General features: G+C 38.2%; 1 protein-coding gene across 3 annotated transcripts in view; it reads right to left on the bottom strand.

Annotated features, from left to right (window-relative positions):
- OSBPL10 (oxysterol binding protein like 10) overlaps window positions 1-25,325 on the bottom strand; it is a 109,529-nt gene that overhangs the window by 21,748 nt on the left and 62,456 nt on the right. For 2 of the 3 annotated variants that reach the window (XM_072033446.1, XM_027451100.3), the window contains exon 6: window positions 16,139-16,293. In XM_072033446.1, the coding sequence (XP_071889547.1) occupies window positions 16,139-16,293 (155 nt within the window). The remainder of the gene's footprint in view (window positions 1-16,138; window positions 16,294-25,325) is intronic. The other variant, XM_027451101.3, reaches the window with a different exon arrangement.

Genomic DNA, 25,325 nt, shown 5'->3' with positions numbered 1-25,325 from the left:
AAAAAAGCCAGTGATGTACAGAGTATTTTGATCTTATCCTCAGAACAACTGTGGCAAGTATCATCGGATGCTAATTTACACATTGTCTTCCCATATACACATCGCAGCGATGTCAGCCAAAAAATAAAATAAAAAAGTCATAGCACATTAAAGTAACAGCTTTTCTTTTTATTAAATAGAGGCATACAATTGAAAATGAGTCTTCAAGAAGTTTTTGTAAACCTCTCCAGCAAATATGCACAATTCTCACCCAGGTATTGCATGACCTGATTTCACTTTTTTCCCCTCCTTTCCTCTATCCAAGTTCTGAAGTTAGATATTTAGGTAAGCCTCAAATAAAACGTTAATCACTGCTCATCGACCACTACAGCAAAGACTATCAACAGAAGAAGACAGAGACTATAAAGTACATGACTTTTGGAGAGAATAAATAAATAAATAAATAAAATAAAGAAATGAGACAATTAGATTACTGGGGGTAAGTCAATGCCATGGGTCTTTATGACATTTGCAGCGTTATGCACAATATCACAGCACAATAGCAATGCTGCCCATTTTCCAGACAGCTGAAGATCAAGAGAGAGGCATCATGATGTCTCCCTTCAAGAGGAACTTGACAACAGAAAGGGCTAATGATTTGTGACACTTTATTTCCCTTCAGAGTTTCCAATATATTAACAATAACAGCCCAAACAGGTGGTGGTTTTTTTTTGTTCAATCCACCGAAACCGCTCTGCAAGCCTTCCAGATGCATCCTCAGGTAACTTTGTCTTTAAAATAAAAATAAAAAGTTGGGTTATGCAGCTGAAAAATGTACAGTCCAGAATTTCATTATTCCCCAAGGAGTCCGTGCTGTAACTACCTGCAGAAGTGGGAATTCCTTCATGCTAAGCAGCACATTCCTGCAGGAACAGCCAGCTTGCTGCGTTAAAGGGGAAGGTTTTCAGTTCACTGAAAGTCTTGGCAACTGAAAAGTTTCATTAAAAATAGCTGATAGTCAAAATGAGGTCTCAGAGAAAGTATTTCTGAACAATCACATTAGAGATCCCTCAGGTGAACAACAGCTTGTGTAATGAGAGTGCTTCAGAAATTTATTTACTGTACATTTCCAAGATTTTAATTAAATTTTTATTTCCTTTTGAAAACAAAAAAAAAACTTTTTTTTTTTTTAATTAAATACATGTTCAGGTGGCTATTCACAAAAGCATACCTATTTGGTGAAATCCAAGGCCATTTAAAAGACACTTTGCAATTACTTTCTTTTTTTTTTTTTTAGAAAGTAGAATATGTAGCTTACGTAAAACAGAAGCTGGAGAGCTGTAACCTCGACAGCTTGGTGCTTTTCAAAAGGACAAAACCCCACTTTCCTCTTCCCACTCCCTCAGCAATTAAAAGAACAGAACGGTAAGCACTTTCCTCCCAAAACACACAGAAGCTGATGCCTTATTGACAGGTTCAATCAACAGAAAGCCTGACAATCTCATCCAAAATTATCAGTCGGGGAGACACAAAACAGCAGAGCCCGGTCCCGTTGTCGGGGCTATAATTCATCTGGAGGGACTGTGGAAAAAGCAGAACTTACAGCAGGCGTTTCCACAGGAGGTTTCCCTTTGATCCAGCTTGACCTCATTGAGAGCACCGAGCTGAATAAGCACTGCTTCTTCTGCTACTGCCATGAACCGAGCTCGCGGCAAACAAGCTCCAGCAGGAATTAATAGTGCGAGGGAAAAGCAAGGGAACCTCCCTTCCTCACTCCCACCCCCTTTTTTTTTTTTTATCCTTGATATCCAACGAGTTTGAGAGTGTGTGCTGGATGTCAATCTGCTCCTTGCATTTCTAGTCACATGGCACTGAGCTCAGGGAGCTTAGCTGCAAACAGCTCCAACGGGGAAAACCTTGCTGCTGTTTCCCAGAGGATATCCCGGTGGGCTGCTCTCCAGGGGTGGACTGGGGGCAGAATGATGGAGAAAGAGAGACAGAGAGACAGAGACAAAGTGCTAACAGGTAACAAGCTTTAAAGTTAACATATAACAGCTCCGTAACTTCTAATATTAACAGCATCAGAAAATCAACAATCAACACATCAACTAGGTCACAGAATGAAAAATACAGAGAATTTCCTTTTGCTTCTGAAGCCTGCACATTCAGCCAGGGATAGAAACCCTTCCTTCCTGCCTGCTAAAGCAGGTATTACCTTTCTGCGCCTTTCAAAGTGCTCCTGACAAAACAACTGCCCCTGGTTGCTCCTGGACAAAACATACACAGCAGGAGGGAGCAGCTCTAGAAGCAGTCTGGCTGTTTAGGAAAGAGGTTTTTGCATTGTTTTAAATGACTTGCTGCTCATCAGGGAGGGTAATCAGTACATCGTAACACTGGGATCAAGCGTGTTTAATGACCATTCTGCAATAAAGACTGTAGTTTTAATTATCTTAGCTATTTTAAGATGTGCAAGGGCACTGAAAATCCCATTGCTCTACTCATTACCACAAGAGCTTTCAACACACTAGCGAGCTCCAGTGCGTGCAGAATGACATCAGTTGTCTGCAGCCTTTCTCATTTTCCAAGGAAATAAGAATTTAAGTGGCAGGTTAAAATTTTCGTCACTGTAACTGAATGGCAGTCACCTTCAGTAAGCAATATCCTTCACATATTTTCTTCTTTTCATTTGCTGTTCTAAGGTACAGAAAACAGAAATTTGGTTTTCAACAAATGCAAACTTTCTTCAAGCAAACAAACCAACAACAAAAACACACACCACCACCTAAGCACAACATAGGGTGTTGGGACATGCAGCCACAAAATACAAAGCTTCTGAATCTTTAAAATGCCACGAAAGTACAACCAGGCTTTTATTTCTTCTTCTTTGAACAGAAAATAGTATGCACTTCAGTATAAAAACCTCCACGTAAGCACTCAGCAGAATGCGGAAGATTACACTGATTATCCTTTAATGGCAGCTTTTCTGAATTATTACACATACAACTGATTTTTTTTTCCCCCTTGTAAAATAAAATTGCAAAGCTGAACTAGGAAAGCAGTGAGCTGCTCCATTCCCGTGTGGTCAGTGCCTAAAGTAAAAGCTATTGAGCCGTGCAGCCCAGGCTGGGAACAAACAACAGAGCTGGGCTTGGGGGCCAACCCTGGGAATCAAATACTGAACCTTTTACGAGCAAGTACCAAAGGGCAGCCTACATTTAAACTCATTTTAATCAACAGTGGGCTGAAGTACCATGATTCTTCAGAAAAACCTGAATGAAAACAGCAGGCCACTTCTAGAAATATGTCGTAAGGTTTTAAGCTTCCTGCTTCAGAGTTTAAAAGCAGAAGACGTGAAAACACGCTCTCGAAGTGACCCATTATAAACAAGTCGCTTCATTGGAACTGGGCTCAATTAATTTAGAAAGGTCATCTGCTGGGATAAGAAACTGATGTTCTCGTCAGCGGTCTTCATCAGACGACATGATGATTCTTTGTTAAGATGAAATCTGTACGGGAAAGTAACAGCTGCTGAAGGAAACGCTGCATTTTTTAAAATTCCTCAGGAAAAAGACATTTGCACGACCCTGGGGTAGAATCACGGAGTTAAGAGTTTGTTTCTATCAAAGGGCAAAACTCCCTCTCTTCTTCCAAAGCCTCTTCCACACATTTCAATTTTTTCAAATGTTCTCTGTTGTGCTGCAAATCGATTTTAGATAATTAGCTCAGTGCTAAGGCTCGGGGCTCAATTTCCAACATGCTTCACACGTCGTATCATGCAACAGAGCATGGTATAGATCTTATCTAGTGTATTTGGGGAGTGAGGTAGGAGGTTGTAGAAAACAAAAGCTGCAGAATCACTGCATCATTTAGGTCAGAAGAGATGCTTACTAGTCCAAACCAGCTAGAGTTGGTTGCCCAGGACTGTGTCCAGTTGGGTTTTGAGTAGAGATGGAGAGACTCCACACCTCTGAGCAACCTGTGGCACTGTTTGAAGCCCTTGACATTAAAGAAGTGTTTTCTGAGGTTCACGCTGTCCTTCTCATGCCCATTGCCTCTCGTCGCATCACTGAAGGAGAGTCCAGCTCCTTGCTCTTCACACCAGCCCATCAGGTACTTACAGCTGTTGATGAGATCCCCTGACCCTTCTCTTCTCCAGGCTGAGCAGTCCCAGCTATCTCAGCTCCTCATGACGTGAATGCTCCAGTCCCTTAACCACCATAGTGGCCCAGCACTGGACTTGCTCCAGAAAGGCCATGTCTTTCTTGTAGTGGGGAGCCCAAAACTGGACACAGCACTGCAGATGTGGCCTCATCGGTGCTGTGCAGAGGGAAAGGGGTCACTTCTTTGACCTGCTGGCGACACTCCTCCTAATGCAGCCCAGAAGGCTGTCAGTCCTCTCTGCCCTCCCCACATCCTCCAAGCCAGTCACCTTGTTGTGGGTTACCATATTGATAGAGCATGCAAATTTGTAAATCCAACCTGCCTACTCCTGGTCATGTTTTTCTGTTTGGAAATTGCATCCAGGGTTAGTTATTCCACCACCTTCCCAGGGATTGAGGTGAGACTGACCAACCTGCAGTTCCCCACATTTTCCTTCTTGCCCTTCTCAAAGAAAGCGCGACATTTACTTTCTTCCCATCTTCATGAACCGCTCCCAGTCACCACGACCCTTCAAAGATAATAGACAGTGACCCTGCAATTATATTGCCCAGCTCCCTCCACGCTCATAGATGTACCCTGTGAGGCCCCACAGATTTATGTCCTTTCAGTTTAAGTGCTCCTGGTCCTCACCAAGAGTGCATCTTCCTTCCTTAGTACCTTCTCAGAGGCCTGGAATTCCTGAAGGCTGATCATAGAGTAAGGAATAAGGCAAAGAAGGCATGGAAGAACTCAGCCTTTGCTCCATCACAGTAGTAAGCACTCCACAATCATAATAAGCAGAGACCATATGCATCCTAACAGGGACACACCAAGGACTTGCACAAGACTCATAAGGCAATTCCTCGTGTAACTGGACCAAAGTATTTTAAGAATTTTTATTAAGACATAGAAAAGCTTTCATACAGTACAAGAACTGTAGTCAGGAGCAAGAGGATAACTCTCATAAGCTTAAGACATCTGCATAAAAAGGCACAATTTCATTATATTGCAACAGAATTAGCCCTTAAGTCTTTCTATATTCAAAAGAATTGCCAAATGATACTACAGAGTAACACTGTACAAAACACTTCTGCACTGAGAGAAAGGTGGAATAAATCAGTTGCAGGGCTTGTTCAGAATCAACATTAAACAGAATTAGCATTCTCAGACTAGGCAAGTAATGCTGTATTTTCTGTAGAGTCATCTGATTACAATTAGTTCTACTAGTGCACATAAAAGTCAAAGGCTTCGTTTTAATTTCCAGACTCCCTTCATAATGATATAGGTTTACAAGCATCATTTACATTTGCATTTGTGTAACTTGCGAGATTGCAAACAGGTTTTCTGTGGGTGTAAGATTAAATATAACTCTGTGTAAGGCCAGAGAGTTTTAGAATATTTACACTAATGTGACAAATTGGCTCCAGACGACGTTCACTCATCTCAACCCCAGAATTAGAGTTCTCTTTGTACAGTAAATACATTAACAATCCCCCAAAAGTGGTAATAAATAATGAGCTGTCGGCTTCTTGCAGAGCTTGTCGCTGTATCAGAATTGACACAACTGTACAAAACTGCATGTGTCACACATCTTTTTCCAGCACGTACACCTTTGAAATATTTAATTGCATTTTCTACCAGCTGTGGCATGCACCTGATAGAAAAACGTGAGCTTACTGCACCCCATCCATCACTGGCAGTGATTTGAGTTTGATTTAGCTTGTCCAGTAAGTTGCATTTATTAAACTATTTTATATACAGACTAGCATATTAATGTGCTGTGAAAAGAGTAATTCCCATATAAAACACTGAAATGAACAGTTATCAAATAGAAAATTTCAGTTGACGTTAACCTAAATATTGAAACAAACAACGCACTTACTTCAAACACATGAGAAAGACAGAAATCACTATCATCTAAGCACTTCTCTAACTTCCAAATGCATCGTAGTTTACAGATTAACACGTTTAAGCTTATCCATAAGGTACCAACACTTTTTTTTTTTTTAAATATATCCAGCAAGCTCCTGCATCTCCTTAAATAGGCTTTTCTCCCCTTCAAGAACACTCCAAATAAAACAAAACAGAAAAGACTTGTCACAACAGTTATCACCACGCCATTACACAACCTAAATGCATAGGAGGGGAAAGAAGAGGGCTGGAAAAGCAGGGCTAGGGTGAACTCAGGTTATTCGTTGCTTCAGCCTCAGCCTCCATATCATATGTACAAGCAGATCTTAAATGGGGACTTTAGAAAGCAGAACTTATTGCAGCTCATACACCTTAATTTCATCCTCAAAAAGTTCTCTAAAAAGTAGCAAAATTAGGTGAGGCTCAGCTGATTTTCTTCATCTATTCTGAGTATTTCATAGGAGCTGTCCCATCTGCTACATTTGTCACCAGCTTTGGCTTTAATTGCTGGGAAAATTTTTCCACACTATTAATATACAAGAAGTCTACCACCTCAGGAAGGGGGAGACAAACCACTTTAACCACTTTTCCTAGATTTAATACCGATGAATGGAAATTAGAGTTAAGATAATGTCTAAAATATGAATACAAATACCAGAGGATGATAATCAAATGAGAAGGATTTTACTACTAAGAAGTAAGCGTGCTATAACTTATACATAACAGTCTTGCAAGAAAAAATATCTTTTTGCTTTGCGAGTCATCTACATACAGATCCCATCACCAAGACAGTTGATTTCTCCTCCTTCCAACTGCATGAAGGAAAAATGACATAATAGACATATTTTCTACTTACCTAAACTACAGATACCAAGAAAAATAATCCACATGTACCTGTCTGGATAGGGAACTGCTGCATTTAGTTTTGGAGCATGAGAGGGAGGACTGAAAATTTGTATTATCCTGGATATATAGTTCATCACTGGTAAGTAAAAGCACAGAATATTTGGCAGAAAAAGTTTGCATCACTTAATAATGCCTACAAAGAGCCCAGAAATTGATTTCTTACCAAAGCTGTTATTTGTGAATGGTAATTCAGATATCCAGAGAAAATACTATTCTTCAAACAGGACTATCAATTAAAATATCTAATTTTTTTGTGTATCGATTTTTTTCCACGTATTTTGTGAGTTGTTTTTATTTTGGTTTTGTTTGTTTTCATTAGAATAGGCTACAAACATTGGATGTTCTGAATATCTCTCTGGCTAAGGACAAGCGCAAGGATGGCAGTGTGGCAGTGTGGACAACCTCTCTGTCACACAAGATTTTAGATGCATCAAGTAAGAGCAGTCATTCAGTCATTTAGTGACTCCAGTAATACCTTGCTCATTTCAGGAGATCCTTCACTACGAAAGTAGTAGGCGAAGTCCATTGTGCAGAAATGCATCTTGATACTAATACCTAGGTAAATGCAGACAAGCTGACATACAGATGATGCAAGCAGTGGGAATAATCACAAAACCTGTATCTTAGGTGACAAAAAGGTCTGTAATCTTTTCCTTCCCAGCAAAAGCAATCTGCCAGGCATCTGAAGGCAAGAACATTATCTGGATATTCACTATTATGACAGCTTCACTAACACACACCTGTTATTTTTTCAGAACCTCTGGGAGCAGAGGTCTTTTTATACAAAAAGAACAAACTCAGAAAACTTCTCCTGCTCTGGAGAACTGCTTGAACTCTGACCTGTGACCATATTTGGGTGGTAAATATAATGATATAACAGTAGAGAGGACCAGATAACAAAGAGATTTAAGAATAAAAAGCTTTGGTTTGTTATGAAAAAATGCATGTCACGTGAAACACAAGGAATCTACATCCATGTTGCATTATAGCCTGTGTAAGCCTTCAGAAAAATATACTAGAAACAAACTATGGAAGTGATTACATTTTCTTTAGAATAATTTAGAATAAAGTAATCATCATCAGTCAACATCCTTTTAAACACAGAGATCCTCAGTTGGGTTACCTACAGTACTGTAATCCTGTTATGCACTAAATCATGTTTGTTGGACACCTTTTTTCCCCTATATGTTCATATCTTCTTCATATGGAAAATTCCTCTTGCTTAGCTTCACTTCCATAAACCAAAAGCAGTACTTTTCAGTCAGTACTGAAAAGCAGCTCATTCCTAAGCACAGACTCCACAGAAAAGATTAAGTATCGGTACCAGTCCGTGCATCTTGTGAGCATCTCTCATTAAATGAGAGCTACTGAATTACAACACTGTTTAATGTGAATCCTAGAACACCAGAGGACTTTATAGTATTGCATAAATTCTGTAAGAACTGCAAATAAATATTTTTCATCACTGGTATCATCAAAAAAGAGGAAAAAAGTAACAGCAACATGAAGAACAAAGAAAGAAAAATGTTCAAAGAGAAAAGCCCCACTGACTTGTCCTAAATAGAGGCAAAGAAATGTGAAGGCTAGTGTAAACCTCGATTGTGAATTTTATGCTAATCTAAAAACACAAGAAAAATAGTACACTATCACAAAATAAAGAATTCCAGCAAAACCTATTTCTAATGCTTGAAAGTCATTAGTGAAGCAAAACTTCCCAAAAGATACTCGGATTTGTTTTGAGAATCAAATTTTTAGAAGCATGATGACTGTAAATGCAGCATCAAACACTATTCAAAATAAGTTACTTATCCTTTACAAGCTTGCAGACTACGGTGTGGCAAGGCCAGACTCCCAACACCAGCCAGGCAAAACTTTAGAGACTGTGAGGGGTCTGAAAGTCACATACACCTGTAATTTTGGGGAACTAGGAACAAAGGGAGGAACATGGAGGAAAGCATGGCAGAAGACTTTACTCTGTAGACTTCCTTCTGTATTAGAAGGTATCCTCTCTAGACTGAGATCCTTGGGGAGAAACCTGAAGAACTGGGAGCAACGTGCCTCTCATCCCCAACAAAGAAGGGAAAGACAAACACTTTTTTGGTAAGGTACTCAGCAGTAGTGTTAGTCACCCACCATCCCATACAGCATGCTAGTAAGGAAAGGCATCACACTCAAACTTTCACATCAACAGAATCCCTAGCGCTTTAATGTTCTGCTTTGACCAGAGAAAGGCTCAGGTACTTGTTCAGACTCCAGAGCAAGCAGTCACTGGTTATCAGAATGCAGGTCTCGTATCTGATAGTTGGAAAGCACTGCCTTTACAGCTTATGACCTATAAACAATACCATAAAAATTAAAAAAAAAGTCACAAGTCAAAGGAGGAATCATATTCTTTCTAGAATGTTTTCACACTATATCAATTTATAAACTTAGAAAATGCCGGGAGGTCCCAAGACAGAGTATGCATCTTCTCAGAGGTGCATAGCAATAGGACGACAGGAAACAGACAAGCACAGGAAATTCCAAATAGATATTGGAAAGAAAAAATTACCACAAGGATGGTCAAATACTGCAACAGGCCATGCAGAGAGGCTATAGATGAAACAGCTGGGGCCAGTTTGGATGATGCTTCACTTAGCAACATAAAGCAATTCCAACCTGAGACAAATAGTCTTTGTAAAAGAGTTCAACCCAACTTACTGAAGTCTAATTAAGTTACTGATAGCCTTAATGAGCTGGGTAAGCTTACTAATAGACAGTGTGGCCAAGCACGCCTCTATAAACATGCTAAGAAATAAAACTGACAGCACAAAGCAAATCAATTAACACACGACAAATCAATTAGTGCACCTTCTTGAAATAAAATTAATATTGGCTTTGGAGCTAGTTCTGCAGAGGGCACAAGTTTTATAATGAGCAGAATAAGCAATCAATCCATTTTAACTCAGTTTTTAAACTTTACTGCAAGGGAACCTGAATTCTTTATATTCCAATGATTAATTTTCATTGAAATTCACTGGTTATTGTGGAATACCAAATGAATCAGAGCCTCATGTTTAATCAAATTAGATGTAAATTTTGTATTAGCTTCTTTTTATTTTAAGTAGAATATTACTCTTAAATATATCTTACAGATATTAGATGGAGTACATGCATTTTGAGTGTTGGACTGATTCAACAGAAATGCAAGGGCTTCTGCAGGAGATTAATTTGCACCTACTATTTACATAAAAGGTTCTACTAGAGATTGTTTGCTGACACAGTAACTACTCCAGAAGCCTAACCAACAAAATAAAAAAAAATCAAGATTAGTTAGATTATCTTAGTCACTGTCTATCAGTGCTGCTGTAGCAGGCTTACGGTCATTTAATTCTACTTTTAGTATAATTGTACATTTAATCCCTAAATATACCTTCCCTGGAAATTTTCAATTGATTATCTCAGAGTTCATTTTTCAGATGGTCTGATAGTGAATGGATTAACTGGTAACATCTTTGCCCAGAGGTTAAATTTATCTATCCAAGTCATTACAGGCCATTTACCGTGCTCTTCAGCCCAAAAAGTACTTAATCACGCAGAAAGCAAAAAGCAGAACATGCTCAGAAATCCTGTAATGTCAGTATCAAACAACGAAAAGGGACTTTGTAATACTGCAAATATTCCTTTCCCACCCTGATCTGTTTTCTTTCCATTACTGCATTACTTTCCATTACTTGTGGCTAGCACTGTATGCTCATTGCTAAGCTGATCTCCCAACATTAATTACATTTATGTCAAGGACAAAAAGGAACTAGGAAACACGAGGAAAAAATTACAGTAGGAAACAGCGTCTTGGACAGGTCTGCCAAGAGTCAGATACCTACAGAAAAGGTAATATTGAATTAGAGATCACTTCTTGTATCTCGCTTAGTTTCTAAAATTACAGAAACACTTGAAATTATTTCTTAGCACACAGTCTGTAATGGCTCCAAAGGCTAAAGGGCTCTGCAGAGGATGAAATATCATTGTATTAGGATCCATACTAATTTAAAGATAGAAAACAACTTCAGCCAGAAAGAACCTATTATGTGAAGAGATTAGACAAAAACACAGTCTTTTAAAATGAAGAACAAAACAGTTCAGTGCCTCCGCTGTGAATAGCACGGTTCCTTCTTACAGCTAAAAATATTAAAGTTCAGATCATACAGGGGACAGAAACACCCTTGATGATCTGGAGTTGACTGCACTTGTGCCGGACTGACAGGCACTATCACAATTAAAACCTGGTTAGATAATCAGAGCTAAGCCTCGATCCTAGAGAGCTAAAACTTCAATCCTATTAAAAAGACACCTCAGTATGGAACATGTGTACAGTTCTCACGCACACAAGCAAGAGAAAGTTTGGGACAGGAAGGCAGAGAGACTGCAGAGATGCCAGATCTCCAGGACAGTAGGAATCAGCTGGCATGGCAAGTTAAGGCATAAACATCACATCAAGAGAGCTAAATTGCAGATGTAGCTACAGCATGATTTTTGTAATAATTCTTAACTAAACTGATAGATCTAAAGAAAATTACTCCTTCCCTCTCCGGTCTCCCATACGAACAGCCTGTTTCCCATTTGTGTTTGGCTGCCAGGGGAAGTATTTGGGCCTGCAGTCACATTTTGTTTGCTCAGGAGGGGAATTCTGACACCCAAGACAACAATTAGTTGAACTGGAAGAGCAGTGCTCACATGGAAGTGATTCACAACTTTATTCTGCTAAAGCACAAAGTTATTACAATTGAATTTATTATGAGACTCAGTATTTCAAAACTAATCAATGTCAAGGCTTTTAGAAAGAAATTGCAGAACTGTAAACCATTACATGAAGCAAGCAGGTCATTGTTTGCTGCAGACTGAACGAGGATCAAGTTCACATCACCATTCTGAATCTCGTCCACAGGCCTACTCAGCCTGTTCTGCTTTACAGGAAAAATCCTATACAATACCTTGAAATTATAGCTTAAACCAAAAAGTCCAACCAGCTTCATTAGGGTATGCACTAAATGTATTTTAAGTCATCTCACACCTGATGTAGAATAGCTCCGTTCAGATCAGCCCTTATTCCTACTTGTGCCTGATGTTTCAGGTAGACTGACCAAAAACATCCAAAAGTGTGAATTAAATAAAAACTTAAAGATTTGAAGTATGAAAGTATGAAAAATGAAAGACATCTTCACTTCACTGTCAGTGGTTACTTCCTCCAGTTAAGATGTCAGGCTGTAAGCTAATGCTGTCCCATATCACAACCCTAAAATGCAAATTTAATTTGGGAAGAAAAACCAGTAACACCAACAGTAACAACAAAGGAGATGATAATATAGGCAAGAAAATACACGTGAAAATAATTTTTGCTACAAGATCTTTTATTTTTTCAGTTAGTTTAAGCAATATCTCAAATGATATCCCTATACTTAGACGCAAGAAACACCCTTAATAACAAAAGCAAGTGAACACCAACACATTGTTTAAGAAATAAGACTCTTTAGCTGCTACATTATTTCACCGGGGGAGAAATTCCAACCTGAAACCCTAATTGTGTGACCACCTAAAAAGAAATGTTTTCCTTCAGTTATATATGGTATCAAACCTCAACTCTTGAACTTATACCCCTAAAGAATGCCTATGTATTAAAGTGAAATTGCATCAGGTGTGCCTTGTTATTCTAGAGGGGTATTCTAAAGATCCATGCTTTCTTCATAAACATATTAAAAAATGCAGAAAAAAAAACAAGTCATTGGTTTGTTAATGATGTTTCTTAATGCAGTGCTACAAAGCCTCTACATGCTGTGCTGAGAATTAACATAACTATCACTAAACACATTCAGCAACTTGGCCATGTTGCCAGGAAACTGCTGCCAGCAGCAGCCTCCTAGATCAGGGAAGATTCCCGATAGTCCCCCCCACCAGTACAACAAACATCTTTTTTTTCCTCTTAAGATCACCGCTGATCCACATACCTAAAATGATCATTTCCTTATAAGTAACGTTCTAGAAGAGAAGTAGCCAAGTCGGTTGTTCGTCAAGGGCAGCAGCTTAATGGTGTTTTCTATTTCAGACTGCAGGTCAATTCACAATTTGTTTAGTTGGTGCATCTAATACATTACGCTGAATGTCAGCCAAAAAGCTCTCTCCCATTTCTTTGGGGTATAGCTTCTAAGGGACAGAGGAAATAGCGTAAAAATACAAAATCCTTTCTTTTAAGAAAGTCAAGGCATGGTCAAAGAAGAAACCAGAATTAGTTTTAAGAAACCAGAATTAGTTTTGACAGCACTGAAAGACAAACCAGCACTCTCTTGCCATGACTTCTTTAAAATTAAGGATCACTTCTGGCAGGGATATTTTGAAAGCTAGCCCCATTTACACACTATCAACTTCTAGAGAGATGAGGATCAGCCAGGGATTAAATTGTTGTTATTTTGTGTTTGGTTTTGGTGTGGGGTGTTGTTTTTTTTTTTGTGGTGGTGTTTTTTTCCTTTCTTTTTGAAGAAAATCATTGAGAGAACTGAGCATTGTTTGAATGACACTTGTGGATTCCTCTTTTTTTCCTTCCACACCTAAAAGCAACTACCAAATAAACAAAAAAAAGTCAGGGTCTTCAACATCACGAGTTTCTTAACGATGACATCTAGATGCATTATCTCATTCCCTGCTGATGTCACTGCCATTACTAACAAGGATGCATCTGGACCAGGAAATAAGTGGAATATGGTGATTTGCAGTTGCTTTTATATATAATCTCACATACTAAGTAATAGCACAATCACTGCTTTTTATATTTTTGAATGTAAACCGGGTACTTAGTGTCACTCTTACTCAGACACGACAGGACAGAATATATTTGAAAATATGCTGAAATGGACATGTGGAATTTTTAAAAAAGCGTTAAGTAGAACACCTTTGATAGCTTGGCAAATTATATTTAAAAAAAGTCAGACACCACCTCGTGGGTGACTGTCTGGGTCAGGTAACATCCTTAGCAAGATAACAATTGCTCAAAAGATTTTTCTCTTCTACAAAGCCTGTTCTTCTCCAATCCTCCATTCTCTAGTCACAGCACCAGGAAGCTCCAGCCCCGTTTGACACTTTGCTCAGGTTATACAGCTGGGTAGAAAACCTGCAGCGTTCTAGAAAAACTTGATCTCTTCTCCCAGGCAAAGATCTGACCCCAGCAATCCAAAGAGGTATAACCATAACAGGGCATGATAAATTGCTAGATCTGAAGCTGAACATGAAAACAACAAAAGCCCTAACTTACGTTAGATGCAACTGTTCACCTCTTCCACAACTCCGGTTTTGTGCTTCAGTCTTCCAATAGCACACTGGTGACTTGATCAAAATTGAAAATCTATCAGGTACTTTTGAAAGAACACTTCAATTTCTGAGTCAACAGTATCAGTCTTGGGTGGCATGAAGCACACAAAGACACTGTGGAAGAGATATAGCTTTGGACAGAGCTTTCAGTAATGAATCCCCCCATTCAAGCCATTTTCTGGTGCAAACCCAAATTTCTGCTTGACAAATTGTACTACCATAACAAAAACTACATGTGCGAATCCAGATGCTACCTACTGCTTATGCCAAAAACACAATCCTCAGGTGAGCTTTATATAACCTAAAAATCTTTCCTTTTTTTAAGGGCTAATGCCCCAGAGGGTCGAAATGCAAGCTGCTGATTTCAGGAAGATGTCCCACAAAGCACTGAGTATTCTGTACTAAAAACAGTGTTACGCTCCCTTGCTTATTATATTAATCTCTCCAAGGGTGCTCCTATCTCAATAAATTATGAGTTCCACGAGCAAAGCATGCGTAACTCAGTATCTCCCATCAGCAGAAGAAGGGGAGGAGCTGAGACTGAAAAAAGACAGTAATTGAAAACAAGTCATAAATGGCTCAGTTCAACTGCAAAATGATCCTCTAAAAAAAATAAGCTGCAATTTGTTTCATTAGATTTATCAGTGAGTAAAGAAGTAACTTTCAAAACAATATTCTTAAATGTCACTTGTCTTAAGAAGACATGAAGAATTGCAGTTGACTTATATCAAAAAGAAATGACACAACCTCCTAGTAAGAAACAAATATAATTAATTTAAACATTGAGAGTACTGGACATTGTAACAGAATTTGAAATTACTGTCTACGGACAAACCTGGAAGAGTACCAAAGTAACACGTAATATTGTAAGAAATCTAGTTTAGCCCAGGATCTTTTGAACTGTAGTCAACTCAAGATACTACGAAAGAACTGCAAAACCATACAGCTTTATTGATCTCCCCAGCCATTACACATTTTGTTAAAGGCAATATATTTTAATTTAAGCCATTCCAATTGCCAAAGAGCATTCACTTGTCGTAAAGGGTTTCTTCAGCTCTCTCAAAAACGTCTTTCCAGTTCTCCAGGTCTCATGTGCTCCAGGTGCCCAACAGTCTGTGAAGTCTCAGTGTGCAGTGTTTTCCTGGTGGGCAGCACTGGGGTGGGCAGCACTGGTATCCAGAAGCAGACAGCAGAAGCTGGAGACGTTTGGCATGGTGAGAGACTGTCAGTGCATCAGATGCCTGATACGTAGCTATGAGCCTCCTCAAAGAGTCGATGCTTCAGAACTGCCCTTTACCAAGTAAATGCCACAAAAGCACAAATCAACAGGCTGGTGCAGGATGACATGGGCAAGTTTTGCCCACAATCACTTAACAGAAAAAGGGGGCAGAAAGCAATACAGAGCTCTTCCACTCAGAGAATAATCAGCTGTGCCCAGAGGTGTACAAGAGCACTCAGCAACATGGAAGAACAAGTAGCAAGCAAATCTTGTGGTCATAATGTCTCCTATCTGTCTCAAACCAGCATAAAAAACAAGCAGCTCTTTCTATCACCAAGAAGATAGGTATGTATGCTGACAGAGTGTTAATGGGTTTTACAACTGAGAAGGAGATTACATGCTTGCCACAGTCCACTGTCTGTCTCCAAAGTACCTCAGAGAAGCAAAAGCACAGAGCAATATGTAAACATTTTTTTCTAGTTTTCAGTGTGCGCTTTTGCACAAGCCAGCATTTAAACAACTATTTCAAGCAAATAGGGTACCATAAAGAGAAAGCACAGTGAGTTATTAATACAAGCATCCACTGTCCCTCGTGGTTTGCATCTAATCTATGTCAAGTCTCAGATACAACAGAAATGGCCTGCTTACCTCTGTATTTGGCTGTAGTGTCTGTTCATCTTGGGTTGCAGATGGTACTATTGCCCACGTAATGTTGGCACTAGCAGATGATAAGGAGCTGAGGGCACCATTTTTCAGTTGCTCTGTAGAATGTGACTTGGGCCCAGGCCATCCCAGGATACCTTCTGAAGCAGAAAACAGATGTTAACTTACAAGAAGCAGATACAAGAAGCAGATTAAAGTGTTTTTTTTCCATTCCTCTCATCATTTGTTCATATTAATGAACCTGTTTTCTGTTCCTATGTTCAGCTTTACTTCAGTAACAAAAATACTCCAGCATCTTCCATGCCAATTTATCTTTTTTTTTTTTTTTTTAAGTCAATGAAGGTTTTACATTATTCCTACCAGATAGAATTATAAAGATTATACAAACTGACACACCTTGTTGATTAAAAAATGCAAGTGCACTTTACCTCAGTGTTTGAATAGTTAAGAAGTTATCCAAGTCAACATTCCTGTATCCAATACAGCGAAGATATTTACCGTATCTTATAAACATAGATTGGTACCAGAAGAAAAGTGTCTAACCATTTAGTTTTTGCATCAGACCCCAGTCCAAGGACTAGTTCAGGTAATATCCTGTCCACTCCTCCCATTTACTCTACCTGAAATCAGAGTTTCACTTAGCAGCTGTACTTTACTTCAGAGTGTACTAGAACTAAAGCCCTTCCTAGATTAAGTGCTAAAATGTTTTAACTATACTAAGACCACGGTTCAGAAGAGTTCTCAATTGGAAGATTAACATTAAATTTGAATGAAACAGAACTAGATATCAGAAAAACCTCTATTGCTAGGGACATCTGATTCCCAGGACAGGCCAGTATTTAGGGAAGATAACACAGAAAAAAACGATCAGCTAGGAAGGCACAGTTCCTCCCTCACTGCTCTAAACACAGTATCACCCTTCAAATCAGTAGCCCTCAGCATAGGGCTTAAATTTCAGCTATTAATTACATGCTGTTATAAAATACAGAGATATGGATAAGAAAATTGCAGCTTTTCAGTCATTACCATGATATGTATATGAAAACACAATTAGTGCCACCAGGAGAATCTCTTTCTCTCATCACTGCCAACGTTTTGAGATGATCCCAATGAACACTATTTACATTAAAGAACATGCAATTTCTCTTTCTTTATCACCAGTGGTTAATTGTAAGATCCTAGAGGTTGCCTCTAATTAAGATAAATGGTTTGATCCGGTGAGATGATGCTGTGTACTGTTATGTTCTCTTAACATTTGTATTATTAAAAATAGGTCACAAATCCTATAGCTGAAACCTTACTAAATTCCAAAGATAAAATAATTACAGGACATTCCTCTCAGCTAAAATGGCAGTAAATTTTGATGGCATGATAAAGCTTCAGGTCTGCTTGCTTAGCATGATTGTGTGGCACCAACTTGTGAATAAACTTTAAGCAAATAATGTAAAATGATTTTCAAAGACCGGAGAAAATGGAGAAAAAACATCTTTTTTATAATATTTATTTCACATAATGACTTAAGTTTCCCACTGACAAAAGAACATCTTTGTGTCTCTCATATTAGGCCTTTATTTTATATACTGCAAAGGCTTTGGGGTTATAGTAACTTTGAGGACTATGGCAGTAGATGTTTTTAAGTCCGGACTGAGTTGTGCAAACCACGAGAGAGAAAATAGTCTCTTTGTTTGACTTGCCCTACACATCGCTCTTACAGATCATGAAGCCAACATCTTATCCCATTCCAAAAATGGAATTAAATCTACACACCATAACAGTATACGTGGCAAGACATGAAGAGTTCAGTGACTACTCATAGTTGCTCTTTAGGTCTTGAACAATTATAAAATTTAAAAAAAAAAAAAAAAAAAAAAAAGGATAACCACAGATCCCTCAAAACAAGGTCTGATTCAGAGGATAATCTGAAGATACTTCTGGCAGATCCAAAATGGACCGTCACTCTGCATGGGAGGAAGGAAGCATACCTTCAGCATTTAGGGATAAAACTAAGTTAGAAAGCTTCAAATAAAGAAGTTTGTTCCTTGGAGGGAATTCACAAGGCTGTACATTGCTAAACTTGTTTCTTTTATTTCTGTCTTTCTGGTGTTAATTCATACAGATTTCAGAGAGAGAACAAAAAATAAAATCAAGAAAATAAACTTGTTTCACTTCAGCAAAGAGTTTTATGGAGCATACCTATGCTTCTCATTCTTCATTACTTTGCAGTAAGTAATCTTGGTCTATTTTTCTGTTTCTCCCTGTCAAACAGCTGAAAAGTGAATTATTATCGTTATTTTCCTGTTACAGAAAAACTAAAAAAAATTGAACTGACTGCTCTTTATGCAACTCTTTGAAAATACATCATCCACTCATTTCCTTGGGCTATCTGTTTTCTCTCTTCGTACACAATCTGTTTGGCCTTTACTTTTAATTAATATATTTTTTTTAATAAATTCATTTCTGTAAATAGCCACAAGTGAAAGCCATTTGAATAAACACCTTGCTTCAGGGGAAATTTGCAAGCGTGAACATTTACTTAGCCATCATTTACATATTTTTTTAAAAACACTGTATCAGTTTTGCTCTTCAGTACAAACACACCTAGTAAAAAGGTGATTTACTCCTTCATCTTTCTCCCCACATTTTAAACCCTCTCACAGAACTAGAATCTGTTAGAAGTATGCAAGCATGTTTTTCCATCTGTCCCAGGGGCAGCGCTATCTCTTGCAGAAGAGTATACCTTGTCAGCTTAATCAGTTTTTTTAAGCAGATCTTAACTATACCTTAGGATCTAGCCAACACCAAAAGGATGCTAAGATTTAAGGTCCAAAGGTAAAAGCACGTCTGCTTCTCAAACACCTCTTCACGTGAGAAAAATCATTGTGTTCGAGTCTGCCTGCCTGGAACTGGACTACTTTGCAGATCAGACGTATGCAGTAAAATGCAGTCATATACCACAGAAAGCTAAATTAAAAGTCAGCTCTCTGAGCAAGTTGAAAAAATTCCAGGCCCAGTTCCTAAGTGCCATCAGGGAATATCTGACAATCTTTAATCTGCAAATCTGCTCTGAGGCATCAGGATTCTTGTTTCATCCCAAGGGAGTTGCCATATACCCGATATAGTCCCCTACTTCCCAGACAAAAGCAAAGTGTGAAGAGAGAATTCATTAGAAATAATCTTCAAATCAAGTTAAGATCAGAATAAAACCTCTATACAGAGAAAGAGGACACAAAAACATAACTCCTACTCTACTCACGTATCAGTCGTATGCCAGAAACAGTCTCGTGTGTGCTAGTAGAAATTACATTTGCCACAAAACAGTATAAGTAGTTATCTATTTATTGAATCAAATTATTTTATTGGAATTTATCCTCCTTTCCCCAGCCTAAGCAGATATCTGTAAATAACATGATCCACCCTAGCAGAATTGCCATCTTCACTGCCTTATGGTGTACTAGATTTTCTATCACGAGTTCATTACCTTTCTTCTAAAGACTTCATGAAAAAATGAAAGAAAAAATATAGTATGAGAAAGAAAGTTTAATCTTCAATGTTCATTAAGAACGGGAAGAAAATGCTGTCACTGTCTGTTTTTAAGAAAGATTTTTGTTCTGTTCTCAGTCCTAGCCTAAGACAGCAGACAGAAAGGTAAATTCAATTCTTATTTGATGCATTTCATCATTCTAAAGAAGTTCTCCAGGAAGACATTCACATATGCTACTTTATTATTTGCTTTATGATTATAAAAGGCAGCTCACCAATTAAAACAAAACATCTGTTTCTGTATGCAGAAATTGGAAAGGATGTACCAAATACACTATTAGTAAAATCAACCAGATCTCTGCCACCTGCATGGTGCTGGTTATATGCTTCCAGGGGAGACAAACCAGGCCTAATTTCCCTGGAAGTTCAGTGGATATGTACACACAAACCTGCAGCTCTCATAGAAAGTACCCCAAAATGAGCTTTCTTCCAGCCCCTCGACACCAATTTCCACTACAATGACCAGGCAGCAGATAAACCCCAACAAGACAGGGAACACATCTACACAAGCACAGCACCCAGCCACAGCCTGCTCTCCTTTCCCTATGGCAATGCTACAGCTCACAAAAACCATCCATTTCAGATGGCACACAGAGAGCATCCTCCCCAAGTGCCCTCAGGAGAAATGGGTTTCCCCTTCACAGTTGCACACAGCAGAAGGGAGGGAAATTATCCCCAAAGAGGAGGTTTGGAGTGGATTTTTTCAGTTAAGCAGCGTGGATCATTTTCTTTCTTTGATTCAAGTTTCCTAGGTATCTGGTATACCTTCACACTACGTTTTCCTATAATTGATGCATGAAACATGCTTAACACCTACCTCAATTCTACAACAAAACTTTTCTATTTTTAAGTCCTCTTAAAAAAAAAAAAAAAAAAAAAACATTTTTTCCCAGCACAATCGTAACCTAGCATTGATTGCTAAAACTCTTACAACATACTGTAACTACACTGTAACAAATATTCCCTTAACAATTCAACACTAGCCCTCCAGGAGAGACCAAAATTAGATGCGTATTCCTTCCATGGCCAGGGACAGATGCAACAGCTTTGTCGCTCTACTGAATCCTACAGGAGGCTCAACGAGCAACAGCAAGCTGCACATCTGTTTTTCGGATTAGAAGAACAATGTTGTATTTGCAAATGCTGGGCAAGGACTAGAAAATAATGCTATCTTTCAAAAAAAAAAAAAAAAAAAGAGGAGCATATAAGGAATCGTGTATTAGCATATACATAAAACAGCAAACTGTTTTGGTTGGTCTCAACAGAAGCAAATCTAGAGCTGATATATTTAAGGGGAACCTGACTACGTGGAATTCAGTAATTTATAATTACTATAATTGTAATTACTGTACAATTACACAGATAATAACTATTTTTTTCTCCCATCTTTCCTCATCCTTTCCTGCCCCCAGGCATTCAGGGGGCAGTTGGTGGTGGCAGGAATTGAGCAAGGAAGAGGATTCCCCTGCACAATTTTCTCTCCTCTTGCCATCTGTACTACAGAAGAATCCCTATTTGTCATTTGTCTCCAAATTAAAAGCATCTAGATTTTCTTTCCTGTAAATTTATTTGCTCAAAAGGAGGCACCAGAGAGCCTGGTAAAATAAAGTTCAAATACATCCCCCTCCCAGACTCCAGAATCATCTTCAATCCATTTCTTGCCGTGGAAGAAAAAAAAAATTAAAGCAGCATTTACACACCCAAATGAACATCAGAAAATACGTGGTGAGGATGATCATGTGTTTTTGTTGTTGTTGTCTTTTAAAGGTAAACTAAAAATAACTCCTCAAAGAAAAAAAAAAAATATTCTGTGACACACTTCAAAAAAGTGGTAAATGAAAATTAAAAATATATGAGGGAATTCCTGTCTGGGACATCGTTTATTCAGTAAATGAGTGTCTGATGTGAAACAGTTTAAATAAGGGATTTATCTGCACAGGCTGCTGACTGCAAGACAGGATTCTATTTGCCAAGGTATTAAAATAAAAAGCAGACCTAAAACACAGCATAAGGGGATAAATCAGCTTTAAAACAAATTACTTGAGTTTGCTGCATTCTCAGTTTGGGACAGTAGGAAGGAAGGATGTTAACCATAGCAGTCAACAGGCTTTAGAGACACTCCTCTGCCAAAGAAAAGATGTATGTTTCCTACACAAGGAAAAAAGTAACACCAAAAGTTTTGAAGTTTACATAGAGACAAGGTTTCTCTGCTGCATTTTTATTTAAAAAGCCACCTGCTTCCTGTCTGCATGCCAAATAAACCTGATCTTCTCGCAAGGCACACGAGCATTTGCTAATGTTGATTAGCAAATACTACATACTACACTGTTAGGTGACATCCTTGGCCAATTGGAAAATCCTTGAAATGCTTCTTTCTCCTACAAAAAAAAAAAAAAAAAATCTCAAACCCCAATGAAACTCCTAAGAATAGGTGCAATCCCTCATTTTCACCTTACACTGTATGTAACCAATACTTTCAGCAAATAATACCCTTCTCCAGCACATTTTCAATTAAGGAAAAAAAAATTACAAAGCATTTAGCCGGAGATCAATGCATAGACTTTTAATGGAGACAGCTAGATATGAATATGACATTGTTTTACCCCAAAGTAGAAACACAGACAGAATTTTTGCTTCACTGGCTGTTCTTGTTGATGCACGTCCAAAATTGAGCACTAACAAAAAGAGAATCACAAAAAATCTTTCCTTGAATCTTTACTGTGGGAATAAAACATGTGTTGACTACCCTTCAAAAAAAGATTGAAGATTTCAGTTTAATCTTCATAACTGCTTGCAGACTTGAGGTATAAGACTGACAACTTGCGAGAAACACGAAGAGCTCAAAATCACTTCTTCCTTAAACTATTTCATGCCAAAACATGTCATAAAATATTTGAAGTCAAGACCCACACAATCCCAGATACTGGATCAGATCTATCTAATCACACTACTGGAAAACAAAACAATAAAAAAGTTACCTCAAAAGTAGCATTTTTTTTAATTTTTAAAAAGTTACAGTCTACAAATCTGTTTAAAATAGTAGCTATTTAGTAACTATCTTTGCGAGTGCATTCTCTAAGTATTATGTCAGAAACTCTCAGCTACTTTAAGTCCTTGCTGTCGAAGCATTCAGATGGCAAGGCCTACGGTGCACAGAGGAAAAGTTAACAATCCATGCACAACTGGCCATAATGACTTCAAGAACAGAAGCAGGGTAAAGCTACAGAGAAAGTAGATACTATCTACTCTTCTGGCAGTTCTTTGTATTTAGGACATAATAGCATGAGCATTTCATTCTGAAGGAAGGTGAAGTCAAAGGTAAGTTAAATTTAAGAAAGTTAAGTCATTGCTTATTTCTCACACTCTACAAGGGAGTGCTGCTCTGCTTTGTTGGACCACCTTCATGAACTGTAGGCTAGAGGTAAGTGTGCTGTCTAATTCCTACCTTGTCTGTCTGTGCAACAGTCTGAGGATCTTGTCCCCATTGCCTTTCCACCGGATTTATTCAACTAGAATCTTTGGATGCTATGTAGCAGGTAATGACGGCACTTGGATGCAAACATTTGGCGATATACTGAACATCATCCTGGAAAGATGTTTTAGACTTTCTATCAGATGAACATATGGCTTTTAACCTAACAAGTCATTTTCACCTGACCTTATCAAGAGGTGATAATAAAGGTCACCGTTTGGTTGTTCCTTCTGGATATGCAATTAAAAAAAATTCACCTGGAGGACACAGAATCAAAATTAAATATATCATCTCACAGAGTTAGAGTTTGCTAGATTACTTAAAGGCATTAGTCTGATTAGGTACGAGTTTATTCAGCTTTGATGACTCTGAAACTCTACCGACTCAGCAGAAACGTTAAGTCCATCAAAGTACGCCTGAGCAAGATTAACTGGGTAGGAAAATCAGTAATCAAGACTTTCAGGCCAGGTTCTTTCAGGCAACTGTGTTGCATAACAAGTCCTGGGGAAAAGAAAAGGAAGAAAAAGTAGTAATTTCACAGATTTTTGAAGGAGAATAGTCTAAGTATTTCAGCAGCTTTTAGTTCCCCCCTCTCGCCCTGTCTCCCTCTCTCTAAATTACATACCAAATAAGCACACCTACACACTGAAGAATTAACTGTTTGCATTCGGGTTCTCACAGTTACACTGAAGATGCTGATATGAACAAATGCTACAGAATTTCAGTTCCTGAAAGAATTCTCGTACAACTTTAAAGTCTAAAGGGAAAACAAACAAATAAGAATACTTATTAAATTTTATTAAGTACTTTATAATAGCAGCTTTCAACATTTTTAGGGGAGGGAGAAGGGATTAAAAAAGGGAACCCCTTTAAGCGAGTACTAGTGTTATATTTGTTTTTCCCTGCTATTGTGCACAGATCTGCAAAAATCATTATCAAGTCAAAACACAGCACTGATTTAACAGAAGATTACTTGGACAGAGATTCAAGGGCATGTACAACTAAAGTCATCTATCTCTGACAGTTCACTTAGATCACACGGACATGAAAAACAACCCCCAGGGACTTTGAAACTGGAAAGCGACTTTTCTTTGAAGGATGCTTTTCATCTTTGATCCAACCCATTCTCTTTTGAAATGACATTATATCAAAGAATTCAATTAAAGGCACTTTATCATTACTATTTAGATATGTGTAAGTTTTCGGCATTTTCTAAGTTAAAACCAGAATACAGAATTGTGTTGTTGTTGTTCATTTACTTTACTCTCTGAACTATATCAGAATCTGCATTAGGGAAGTCACAATATGCCATAGTATAGGCATCAAAGTTTTTAACTGTTTTTTGGTTGTTGCTGGTTTTTTTGTTTGTTTGTTTGTTTTTTGTTAGTGGTACTAGTGGGTTTGTTGGTTGGTTGGTTGGTTGGTAGTTTTTTGTTTTGTTTTGTCTTCCTAAGGGCCTTTTAATGTCATTTCCCTACTTTTCAACTGACCCTTTCACATTTCTATTTTCCCCACAGTGGGAATTCATCAGAAGGATTCTTCTTACTCAGTTGTCTCAGCAGCCCTGAGGGCATATCCTGCCCCGTAATAAACTTTCTGCAAATAAGAATGTTTTGTCTTTTTGATTTTCAGTACTTTTGTGTGTTTTTCTTCATGTTTTGTTCTTTAAGGGCCTACTTGAAGTTGGATTATGTTGTTGATTTACCTACAAAAAAACATAAAAAGCCACCCCATTTCCAGAAAAGCCACCCCATTTTTGCTGCTGCTGCTCCTCCTCCTCCTCTTATATCATGTCCTGATCCTGTGCTTAAACTAGGCAGTGCAGTTTGTCCCTGGGAAAACAATGACCATCCTTTCAGAAAGTCTGACTTCCTATATTACTGATAGAGTCCTACAACTTGTGTGAATTAAAAAAAATAGATCTGCATGAGGACTTGGGAGGTTCATGCCTGCAATGCAGAATCACACAGTTTTGACTTCTTAGGTTCATAAAAATTTGCCACCATTTTATTTTTATATTTATTTTTTTTTTAATAGTAACATGGAGATCTCTTCCCAGACTTAAAGAAAAACACTGATTGGAATAAATCTACCTTAGCAGGATTAATCTTTCTATGTAAAAAACTCGAAATATGATTTTTCGCTGTAACATTGCATTTT

This window comes from Anas platyrhynchos, chromosome 2 (assembly GCF_047663525.1).
Source record: "Anas platyrhynchos isolate ZD024472 breed Pekin duck chromosome 2, IASCAAS_PekinDuck_T2T, whole genome shotgun sequence".
NCBI lineage: Eukaryota > Metazoa > Chordata > Aves > Anseriformes > Anatidae > Anas > Anas platyrhynchos.
This window is presented reverse-complemented; position numbering and strand designations above follow the sequence as displayed.